Source organism: Rhopalosiphum maidis, chromosome 3 (genome assembly GCF_003676215.2).
Source record: "Rhopalosiphum maidis isolate BTI-1 chromosome 3, ASM367621v3, whole genome shotgun sequence".
Classification (NCBI taxonomy): Eukaryota; Metazoa; Arthropoda; class Insecta; order Hemiptera; family Aphididae; genus Rhopalosiphum; species Rhopalosiphum maidis.
In genome coordinates this window covers 51,466,722-51,479,926 of record NC_040879.1, presented here as the reverse complement: position 1 = coordinate 51,479,926, position 13,205 = coordinate 51,466,722, and the positions used below count along the sequence as shown (strand labels likewise).

Genomic DNA, 13,205 nt, shown 5'->3' with positions numbered 1-13,205 from the left:
TAAAATCAAAAAATAAACTCAATATAGTTTTTATTGTTTATTATTCAATAATTATATCTGGTACATGTGTTTACATTATATTTATTTTGTTATTCTTATTTCTTATGATTATTTTGTAAAAGGCGGGTTAACAATTTTTAAACGTTCACCTATGTTTAAAATGTGTACACAAGCATATTATTATAAAATACAGGGTATATAATCGGTAATGTAGGTATATACCAATATATTGGTATAATATATGTTAGAATGTAAATTAATAATAATGAGTAAAATATATTCATAAAAACATGAAATAAATTATAGTAAATAAACTTTGAACATAATATAATATATATTTTTCACAACATATAGCAGGTACATAATAGGTAAACAGGTGAAATTTCCTTCTGTAATGTAAAGTTAATTTAGATATAGGTATAGGTAGTAAGTATAGTATGATTGTAACGTGATGAATTCTGACGATGTTAACATTTTTGACATAGCTTTGGTTAGATGTCTGGTAAATGGTCGAAATGTTTTTGCGCTACTTTTAAAGGACGAGTCAAGTCAGGGCTTTGATTGTTGCTCGGTATCTGTGGAAACAGCGTTGACGCGATGTTCACGTAATGTCCATTCTGTGAAAATTCAACGCAAAATGATTAGAATGTATCAGTAGCCAATAGGCAATAGCTAATAGATTTTAATGATAAATACCCACTTTTTATCTGCAGTAAGTTTTTATAATGATTTTCAGTTTAAAATGCCATTTTAAAATCTATTATTAATATTAAAACTTTAAAAATGTAGGAGGTATTATAAAACATGTATTTTGATGAGAATTGAGTTACAGATGGTTGGCTCGTATCTCAAATACGAGATTAAAATTTAAACTTAAATCGTATTTTTAATATAATTCGGTACCTCGGTGGGTATTATAATAGTACGAGTAATAGCCAATAAGTACACATTTTTATTATAATTATTACGATAATTACTATTATAATTTACTCTATAGTCGTTTCACCTTGCAGTTTTTTTTTCTAAAATTTAAATAAGAATACATTTGCAGTGAGCTAACAATATACTTGTCACTTACCTTTGATTTTTCTCGAAATGTTTTAAGCTTTTCAAACTCGTATAAATCTCCTTCCGGGTATTTGAACGAGAAATTATCGAAAAAAGGGTGTCGTAATAATTGATCACATGTCCATCGTCTTAATGGGTCTTTTTCTAAGCACATCTAATTATAAAACAATATTAAGACATATTAAATGTATATGATCAATCATTTTTTCACAATATTTTTTTTAATTTTTCAGACAATTTGTGTTAATACAAGGGAGCTTGCTTGTATTATAGTGATAATTAGGGTTAGCTAGGATTTATATGTAATAAAAAATAGTAAAATATGCATTTAGCTTATTAAAAATATACAAAAATATACATTGATATTATATACGCCAAATAACCTGATATATACACTCAAAAATAATTGACATGTTTTAAAATAAATAAAATAATATTTTTTAACTATTATCGCTATTTGAATGTATTACACGAAACAATTACATGGTGTTTTAAATTTTAAAAACTGAACGATCTTCTGTTAGACCTTAATATTATGTTCTTATATTTACTAAAATTCCGTTCGACATTATATGACATAATTTTCGCGTATCTAAATTTTGTAACTTCCCCTGAAGTTAGATTCGAGAAATCTTATCCTGAGTAGTGCCAATATGTCATTTAAAATATTATGCATCATATACATAGATTTCAGTCCTCCGTTTTTTTAAATGTGTTGTTATTTTCAGCAACTGTTCTTTGTTTTGGCCAAAATATATCATAAAACATGCATTTTTATAGTCGAAATTTGTAATAATATTTATTTTATTCAAAATATATATAAAATAAAAACAAACACCACCATTTAACTCATTTATAAGGTGAATTGTGGGCATAAATGAAAATAATAATCACTAGTCGTAATAAAAATATACTGTTGCATAGTATAAATCCTAGCCTTAGTGATAATAATTGTAAAATCATGAACGACGGATTTCATTATTAACAAATCGTATTTACTAAAATATTTATATCGGTATAATTTAAATGATTTTAATTTAATTAAATACCTACACTCTACAGAAATAATTTATTTTTATTTATATTCGTTAAAGCTCGGTGGTTCAATTAGCTTAACTGTTAATACGTTGACTTAGGACCATTGCTACGAATTTATTGTGAATCTTGTATGCAAATTATAACTGCGAGGCCCATTTTTCGTAAAATTGTTTATGGGTTGTTGCCCATTTTTTACTTACGAGTTAACACTTTAAATTCTTGTCAAATATCATCTTAATTTATTTTGTGGAAAAACTTACTTTAATAGTAGGTAATCTATACTCTATTTAATGTTTTATAAAAATTGTTATCAACAAATATTCGATAAACATGCCATATACCCATATTATGAACAGTCAAATTAATTATAAATGTACAAATGAGATAATTATTTTTAGCTATTACTTATCACTAGGGTTTAGATTTAAATGTAAACTGTATTATTTTTTAAAATTCCCGGGAAATGATTTTTAAATACAAAATCTGTTACATACATCATAGAATTGAAAATTTAAACTTTTATTTTGCATTTACCTAAAACAGTTTTGGTGTTTGCAAAGTATTTTTACAATTTTTAGTATATACATTATATAAATTTTTAAGTATAATTTAATTAATAATTCAAAATGTTAACTCAGGAAATTTTGTTTTGACCATTTTTTTGATCATTTAATTTTTAATTTTGATATTCTGATAATATGTCTTTATAAATTATTTATCTACAGTGCGATTAACAACTATAGAGCGTCCAGTACTCCGTATTCAAACAGCTATATAGACAGTACACAGTAGATATATAGAATTAACATAATTATAGATTTTTATATGTTTAAAATAAATATTCAGACTCAAAAGTGATGTTTTTTGGTAGTCAACGTCCAAAACCATACTGACTTATTTATTAATTAATCAGATTGTTTGTAATAAAATGAAATTTATTAATTACATAATAAAAAAAATATACACCTGTTATTTTTTGAGAAAATGATATTTATTTATATATGAAAATTTCAGTCAGTTTAGTCAGTCTGTATTGAAAATGTATATTTCTATGGTAGTTTTTAATTATTCTAAGTTTAGGAAAAACGTCTTTAGGAAGACGTTAAGGTTACTAATATTGTATTAATACGATTTAAAGAGAAAATGCAGTGTTAGGAAATGCGCTGTACTGCTGTAGGCTCTAATTTAAGAAAGTTAGTACTTTTACTATTATTATATCTTTTTTGAGAGCATTTAAAAATACTCTAACGCCTAACCACACTCTATTGAAACAATGATTAAAAAAAAGTTTAGTATAATATAAAGTAATAAGTTCTTAAATAATATATCTGTTCGTTTGTAATTTATAATACTCAATGAATATCTAATCTAAATATTCAAGACATGTTTATTATTTTGCGTTTCAAATATAAATATTATCGAAATGTCATTATATTGAATATAGCCAATATCTATTTCTGTTTTTGTGACCCATATAACGTATTTACTTTGTCATATTTGAATATTTATGGACAAATTGTCATACGAATGGTTGATGAATAAGGAAGGTTGTATAGAATCTTTTGTGGTTACTAACATAAAAGTGAAAACAGTCGATCAGTATTCTGTATTCAGTGGAAACCTAACAACCATCAATTTATGTGTCAATAACTCAATGGTACTATATTTTTTGTTTTATTTCTTGGTAAAAAATGATTTTATTACATTTAAAAAATATTTTTTTTTTTTTTTTGAGGACTAAGTATTTTATGTAAAAGATACATTTTACATTGAATTTTACTAAATTTGTTATAAATATTATTATATATATATGGTCATAAAATAAGTTTTTCGAGTTAAATATGGAAAAACCATTGTTATTGTTAGCAGAATTGGTTTTAAAATTTAACGTAGCGTGAGTTACTAAAGTAATAAACTAATAATTAATAAGTACCTATATTATAATCATAAACACCTATAGTTATAGTAATAGTATTTTAGTACAGACATTAAAGATAAAATATATTTTAAAAAGTAAGAATATTATTGACACAAAAATACATTTATTGTATATATAGTAGGTTAGTATAGTATTAATCAATACAATTCGTAACGCATTTTCATTGATCCAAGTTGTGAAGAGACACGACACGTGACTATATAAATATATAATAGGATTTTTTTATAAATATTACTTATTATGAAATGTGTTTGTTAATAATAATATATGAACTATTTAACAAAATTTTATAACTATAGAAGTAATAAAGTTGAGTAGTATTCAGAATCTGAAATAGCCTGTACTCGTATATTAAATATTTGTATGAGACATATTAAATTTCATGTATTTTGAATTTGAGTATATAGTCAGCTGTATTCTTAACCGTTTTTAATTTAAAATATTTACTTATTAATTCTTAAAACTATTTGTCATTTAAAATTTCTTATGTTAGAACCAAATTAAATTTTTAATGATCAACAAATTTATTTCCGAAAAAAAATTAAAATTATATCGATTATTTACTTAATATTATCTATTTGAGACGTACATTATACTGCCCCCCACACCCATTGAACTTTTTTAAAAAACTAGGTCACTAATTAGCACGCCATTAGCATGCATTTGCACGACTGTCGCTGATTTTTAGAGTATACAGAAACTATATTTACGAATAATTTCTAAAAAACCACAAGAGAACTGGTGTAATAATTTCCCCCACAAGTTAAATAAATACTTTTTTACTACATATGGTATTTGTCATACCATATTTCTAATCGTCTCATCAAAAGCTCACATTTTTTATCATAATGAGATGTATTGGATATATCTAAATAAGTTATAAATTCCTATACGTTTTAGGTACCTAAGTATGTATTTTTAAAATATTTATATTTGAAATCAAATTTTAATTTTCACTTTCTTTTTATTTTTAGTTTATATATTTTAAATAATTTTAATCATGTAAAATAAAAAAAAAATATGAGTATTTATATCATATTTTTTTTATTGGGAATTAAACTCAGACGAAAATTCAAATACTTCGACATAAAAAATAAACGTTAAACATGAAAAGCGGTTCTGTTGGTTTATAAAGTTAAAAAAATTCTTATTAAAAATTTGAAAATATCTATAAATACTTTTTTTACTATGTACTGGAATATGTATTTTAAATATTTTTCAAAATATGTTCCAATCTGTAGCTGTACTTGAATTATTTTAAAAAGTGTCTTTTTAAACCCAAAGATGCCCTTTAGAAATATCTCACATTTTTTATGGTCGAATAACTTAAGTGCATGAATATTTTAATTTTATTTAAACGTAATATTGTATTTTTAAAAACTAGTTTTATGATTTTATTTTTCTACTATGTAACTATGTAAAATGATTAAAAATGAATTATGAATTATTTTTAAGACTATTAAAAAGATTCTTGTCTGTATGAAATAAATGTTTCATGTTGTTTAATGAATTTTACTTTTAAAAACTTTACCTAACTTTCGTAAATTTTGTGTTTAGTGACAATTACGAAACATCGACAATTTGTAAACTTTTCATTTATGCCTGAAAAGAAATATTATATCGTAGAAGTTAATTACAAATTGGTGTTATTCAAAGACATTAATCGTCATTTTAAATTCTAATTGAATGATTTTTACCAATACCATAGTTACAATTGTTACAATTCAGTTTTTCTTTTACATTATATCCGTCTTTATGTACAAATGTATGCATTGTTCTACCTGACATACGATTATTTAGATATTTGCTGATCTCACCCCAGACATAATTCGTATACAGCCATTTGTAACTACAGCAACTTCTTATAATTATCAAAAAATAATTTATTATACTTAGTTAATCGATTTTACATAGTAATAATTTATTATATTTTAACTTGATTAGGTTATATCCAATGCAACTGATAATAAAAAATGTGAGTTTTTGATGAGACGATTAGAAATATGCTAAAACATATATCATATGTAGTAAAAAAGTATTTATTTAACTTGTGGGGGGAATCATTACGCCAACTCTCTTGTGGTTTTTTAGAAATTTTTCGTAAATATAGTTTTTGTATATTTCAAAAATCAGCGACAGTCGTGCGAATGCATGCTAATGGCGTACTAATGTTTAGCAAAAATAAATTTGTAAAACAGTGATTATTTGCCTTTTTTAGGGGGCTGGGGTATGCGTAAAAGTGAAAAACGGGTTTTCCGAGGAAATTTTTGAAATTTCGACTTCGGCGACAGTCGTGCAAATGCCAAATACATGCTAATGGCGTGCTAATGTTTGGAAAAAAAGTGATTATTTCACTTGTGTGGGGCTGGGGTAACGTTATGCTAGCACCCTCATGATTTTTATAAATTACTCGTAAAAAAGTGGCGTGCAAATACATGCTAATGGCATGCTAATTAGTGACCAAATTTTTTTAAAAAAAAAGTTCAATGGGGGGAGGGGTGAGTGTAATTTACGTCTATTTGAGTTTGACTAAACGTGATATAATTTAATGCAATTAATTATCGACATTGAATATCAAATAAATTTAGATATATTCACCTTTAAAAAATCCAACAAATGTGGAACAGACAATGCTTGTTTAGGTAGTTTTTTTTCCAGTGGTTCAATAAGTTCTGGCTGTGGTAAACTCATACCTCGAAAAAATTCATTCATTTTGAAAATGTGCATGTGTCTAGCTATTAAGTCACCTAAAAATTCAGGTTAAATATTTTTAGCTATAATTGTTATTAATTATTATTATATAGATATAAAAAAATATTTGTGTTGGCTCGGATAATCCAAAGAGTTTGAGCTATTTTAATAATATAGTAACACAAAATATTAAATTTTAACTTATATATATATTAATATTAATATAATATAATATCAATATATTATATTTTACAAATTATGAAGAATAACGATATGATAAGTCTCGTGTTAAAACGTATTTGAAAATTAAATTAAACATTTGTTAAAAATTACCTATCCAATACAAAATAAATTTATTATTTTAGAAAATTTTTAAATATACATATAACGACTATAATATAAATAAAATATAATTATAATTTAAATTTAAAAACAAAATCCGTTCAAAATAATTTAACGAAAACAATGATATTCACATTTAAATTCTGTATGGGTAATTAATTACACACTCGACACTATATTAATATCAGTCCGCATTGTAAACACCATTAAACCTATTTAAAAATAAAAGTGATAACGATTTTAAATGTTGTTTTATACTTTCTATAGATTAAGATTGAAGACGATCATATAAACATTATGTATTCAAATTTAGCTACTTAATGCAGTGATCCGCATGTATAATATTTCATACTGTTTAAAATGGATTATTGGTACTATTTAACTAGCGAGCGATATTGGCAGTTTTTTACACACATTATCGACATAGACATCATAATATTATGGTCGTTACTCATTAGTATTCAAAGTTTGATGTAATAACAGGAATAAATACATCACAACAAGATAGACGGCTGTTTAATATTATTATTGTATACATAAATTGTCAAAAAATATAATAATTTTATGTGACAGATTATAATTATGTACTTTAAAATATACGTACACAAGTAATATAAATATGTTAATATTATCAAATACGATACACGATGCAATAGCGCGGAATACCTATTTTAAATCATATAGATAGATAAATTACATTTTTATCAACGACTCACGCGTCTCTCTCAAACAAAAACATCGTCATCGATAATGAAAATCAGCACTGTCGCAACGTTGCTGCAATTTGCAATAATGTATTACAGAAACGCACATAACACATATATACGTACGTCGTACACCTAACCAAATACTCATCACCACCCTTCACTAAAGCTGAGGAGAAGTTACTTCTGGCGGGAGCGTTTTCCATGCCACTGACATGATAAATACATTACATTATTAAACTTCGTAAACTATTAATATGAGATTATTCTAGCTAGCAAAGCTTTAAATTTTAGATGTCTGAATAATTATATTTCATTATTAAATTCGATTAAAAAACCTCGTGATTGTTATAATGATACATTTTTATGTGAAGGTAATTTTGCAAAAAATTAAACCGCTACACTTTTAAACAGATTTTAAATACATTATTGAGTTTGCTATACGATATAACCTATACCCTATACGTAATTAGGACTCCAAATTACAATTAGGTATAGATATAGGTACATATTATATTTAATAAAGTGTTAGTAGGTACCTATTTATAGCATTTATGATATTGTCAACTTGTCAAGTACAATGAAAATGAGCGACATTTTATAGAAGTTAGGGATTAGTTTCTCCGTATATCTATAAACAATTTTAATAGCACGTATAATTTTACCACGAAGGGGGAATTTAAAATAAATACACTCAAATATACTTAAAAAATTATTAGTTCTATAAATCCAGATAAAAATATAGTTTTTAAAGTAAGTAATTTTAATAAATATTTTAATATTTATATAAAATAAGTATTCAATATCATTCAAAACAGCATAATCTCTTAGAAATTAGAAAGCATAAGGCAAATTAATATGTCTAATATTATTCATAGAAAGTATTTTGAATATTATATAGGTATAAAAACACCATGGGTACACGAAAAGAATTAAATTAAACATTTATAGAAAAAAAAAGTTTAAACACACATAAACTTCAGTCATTAAACCGTAGGTATTTGTTATGCCATACAATGTAATACATCAGTACCTATTAAAAAGTTCTATATGAATACTAGAAAATTCCATACACGAATTCTGTATTATATTATATATATAGTCTTTGTCCTATCCATACGTAGTCATTGATCTGGAAAAATGTTGAACTAAATTTGTAGTATCCTTTATATAATTTTCATTAAAACACAAATTCAGGGGCTTATTAAAAGTTATCCTAGTATAGTAGTGTCTACTTACGACGAATATAATATCTATTTGAATGTAAAGAATAAACTATTATACCTAAAGCGCACAGCGAAAACTTTTTCCAATATTATTTTATTTTTGTTTTTAATAAATAGAAAGTAACTAAGTTATTTTACCTAAAGTAGATCTTATTAAGTACAGTTGGTCAACATCGGATTTTCCTGGCCACAAAGCTTCTCCTCTTATGAGTTCCGCGCCAACGCAACCTGTAAACAATTAAATGCTCATACCTATTTAAAAATCAATAACACATTTCAATAATATTTATGAATATTTATTCATTATTTGAGGCTAGAATAATAGTTGTTTAAATTGTATTTGCATTTAATCTGCAGTATTGATTTATTGTGACGTTTTTGTTGTGAATTGGTAACGAACTATCTATTATCTTCGAAAAAATATATACATCTATGAAAATGAATTAAATTTAAACTATTCTTAGAGGTATATCATAAATTACCTTTTGACGTCCTTTTTTTCTGAAAAAACTTATTAAAATAAACTTTTGTTTCTATATAATCTGATATTGCTGCTATTGAAATTTATAACTACTTTTTTTCAAAAACATCGAATAGATAAAATATTTGAATAATTTAATTAATTAATTAAATAGTTATATAGCGTTTACACATTATTGCATTTAGTATTTACCAATTGCCCAAACATCAACCGAAGGACCATATAATGTATCACCTACTAATAATTCAGGAGATCTATACCATCTGGTAGCCACATAGTCAGTATAATTTTCTCCGGGATCTGTAAAATGATTTTTTTTTTTTTAATAAGAAATTTAATAATTAGTAATTGTGTTAAACATATTAATTTAATGATAAATAATTCAATCGCTTATTATATTTTAACATCAGTAATTAATATTATTATTATTATTTTTTTTTTTTTTTGAGAACTAAATTATTGAGAGCTAATAATTTTTCTTATCAAGTATACTTAGTAATTCAAGTAAAATTTTTTATATATTATACAAATTTATTAACTTTATCATTTTGAAAAATATAAATGATCCACGAATTAAAATAAATATAGAAATAATTTGTAAAATGAAAACGAAACTTAATTGACAAATTGTATATACCTATTTAATTTATGAATATCGTTTTATTGAAATTATATTAATAATATTTTATTGGTTATGAATATGTGAAATTTGTTTTTTTAAACTAGGTACCCATGTAATAAAAATAATAATTGACTATTATATTATCCGATTAAAATATATCTATTTCAATCGTTTAAAAATTTTAAATATATCATATAATATAATATTATACTGATTATACTGACTCATTAATCTTGCAAATCCAAAGTCACAAAGTTTCACCACCCCTTGGGAAGTGAGTAATATATTTTCTGGTTTTATATCTCTGTGTATACAATTGTGTCGATGACAGTATGCAACGGCTTGTAATGTTTGCCAAATAATTTGCTTAGTAAATATTTCTGGACAGCCATACGGATGTCTTTCAAGCTCGTGGAGTACTGTGTGCTCACAAAACTCAAACACCAAATGAAGTTTTCGTTTGCGTCGAAACACCTCGAGCAAATTCACCAGATTTGGATGTTTCAATGTCTAGAATATCCATAATTTTGCTATCAATGTAATAATCTTTAAAAAAAATAATAACTACCGGTTTCACGGTGAATAATATAATTATATTTAGTATGTTATAAATATAATATACATATAAAAATGAATTTCAGTATATAAAATTATCAGATTTACTTAATACACTTTTTATAATAGGAAAGTATACCAATAATAATATGATTAATATTAGGTATTAATCTTTTATGTTACGCTGTGTCGCTGTTATGGAAAAATAAACATTCTATCTAAACTTTAATAATATAATAATATGTATAAATATGATTATATTATAATATAATATTATTCATAAATCATATTTTACATATATTTATGGACAAAACGATATCGGTGAATTACGTAATATTACATAAAGTTGTTGCTATTCATTTAAATTTATTTGTTTTTTAAAATATTTTATACAGATTTAAGAGCAAGTCTATTACCAGATAACGAATTAATTAGGATCTATACCTACTGGTATATAACTTAAGTTTTGAGGGTTATTAGCTATCTATTTTTAAAGTACGTTAAAAGATCAACACACTCATTATACAAATATAATATCCATGTTATGTATCTTATTTTATATCGTCTAAAAGAAATAATATATTTGATACCGAAACAAAATAAAGAAGAAACTAAAATGGCTATGATAAAAACATAGAAAGTATCTCTAGGTGTAGTTATGGACTTGTGGTCTTGTGATTGATGTAATTTTAATTTTTTAAGACTTACCTTCAGCATGCGTATTTCACGTAGAGCAATTTTACGAATCAACGGATCGTCCTCGGATTCAACAAATTTTTTTATAGCTACTATGTGACCATTCTCTCGATTCCGGCATTTAAAAACCATACCATAACTCCCTTCACCCAATTTACCCAGACGCTCGTAGCGTTCCATCAATTTCAACTTGGAGCTGGATCCATGTCTGAAACGTAAAAATGTTGTATAATTTATTAAAAACTCTGTAAATAATTAATTTTAAAATACCAACTAAAAACAACTATTCATTCCATCATTAAAATAATATAATAACCAAATAATTTATTTAAAAAAAAATATTAAAATGTATTTACTTATGTGTTCATTCTTAATCAGTTATAACGAAAAATCAGTTTCAATTTTTATTTAATTTTAATTTTTAATTATTTTAGAATAAGTTTTGAATTTATATATTTTTAATGTATGAGTCGTAATTATTTATATTTTATTATATTATATATTGATAAAATTTATTTTTGTACTTATTATTTTCTATACACTTTGATATATATAATATATATACACTTCGAGAGGAAAACTATAATTTTCAAAATTTAATATGGAGTACAATCGTATGAGATAGTTTGATTTGAATGTATTCATAGTTGTCAGTAAGTAGTAGAAAATAAACATTCTAACGAGATGAAATTCTCCATGCTTCACATATAATACAAAAACTGATTGGCTAAATAAATAGCAATGTAATTACTTTATTTAAAATTATTCTATAGAAATCTTATATATAATTTATATTGATATAAATTAGGTATTATAAAATAAAATTATTAAAAATATTATCAAACCTTTAAGGTAATTCATATGTAGTTTATACTGTACTAATTTTTTTTCAAAATGTATATATTTTTATTCTTAATTAAATTATTGATAATAAAATAACGTTTTTAATATTCGCTAAATACATATAAGAAAAAATGTCTTAGAGGTACCTACTACTTTTGTATTAATTAAAATAATTAAAAACTAAAAATAAATCTTTTATAAAATGAAATCAAATTAAAAGTTAGATAGGTAAGTAATGTAAATTACCTGTAAAATATCAAATTTAAATATTTATATAGGTATTTGTTTTAACTAATACATAAATAATATATTATTAATTTAAGTGTTTTGATCAATTTTAATTAGTTTTAACATATATTTCATTAAACATACATAACATTTATATAAATTAGATAGAATAATATAGATTTAGTTTATAATAATTGGTACATCTTGTAATAATTTTTTTTTAAAATTAAAAATCTATACAAAATTACTGTCCTGAACATAAGTAAATAAAGTGCAAGTTTAAATAGGTGTGCCTACAAGATTTTATTTTAATAAACGTCTTTAAAAAAAAATTAATCTTTATTATTCCTTAAATTACAAATACAAAACAAAAATATAGAAACAAATTTTGTTATTCTTCAACGTACCAACCTATGATAACTATGAATGAAATATTTATAGATTTAACTAATTAAGTGTTAAAATAATTGTACATTAGATGAATTATTAATTAATAATTACTTTATATATATATATGTGTTCTAAAACACAGAAACTATATTACGTAAAATATTTATAATTACTCAACTGACATTATAATATTGTGCATTACTTATACATGAAAATTTGTAAATTTTCTCATTTGTCTATTTTATTAGTAAAATTATTGAAAAAAGATTTTTACCTTCGTGGAAGCAGCGGCAAGTTATTACCATACAGCCACAGACTTTTATCAGGCAAACATTCGCCCATATATAAGTAAAAGTTACGACTCCAACAGCAACAGCAACTT

The 13,205-nt window shown here is 24.0% G+C and overlaps 1 protein-coding gene across 1 annotated transcript; it reads right to left on the bottom strand.

Annotated features, from left to right (window-relative positions):
• Positions 1-284: 284 nt before the first annotated feature.
• LOC113557106 (cyclin-dependent kinase-like 4) lies at positions 285-13,165 on the bottom strand. The gene is made up of 8 exons (XM_026962417.1): positions 13,098-13,165; positions 11,375-11,570; positions 10,336-10,621; positions 9,682-9,789; positions 9,147-9,236; positions 6,644-6,792; positions 1,079-1,222; positions 285-617 (listed from the first exon to the last, which is right to left on the bottom strand). Exons 1-8 carry the CDS (start codon positions 13,163-13,165, stop codon positions 492-494), a joined length of 1,167 nt encoding a protein of 388 aa, XP_026818218.1. The 3' UTR covers positions 285-491.
• Positions 13,166-13,205: the final 40 nt, after the last annotated feature.

What these genes read in the sequence shown, in the direction of transcription:
- LOC113557106 (XM_026962417.1), bottom strand. Translation starts at nt 13,165, where the DNA reads ATGGGCGAATGTTTGCCTGATAAAAGTCTGTGGCTGTATGGTAATAAC. An exon ending in ATTTGTTGGATTTTTTAAAG is followed by an intron (nt 1,223 to 6,643) that starts GTGAATATATCT and finishes TTTTATAATTAG; the next exon opens with ATGTGCTTAGAAAAAGACCC. An exon ending in CATTTCGAGAAAAATCAAAG is followed by an intron (nt 618 to 1,078) that starts GTAAGTGACAAG and finishes GAATTTTCACAG; the next exon opens with AATGGACATTACGTGAACAT.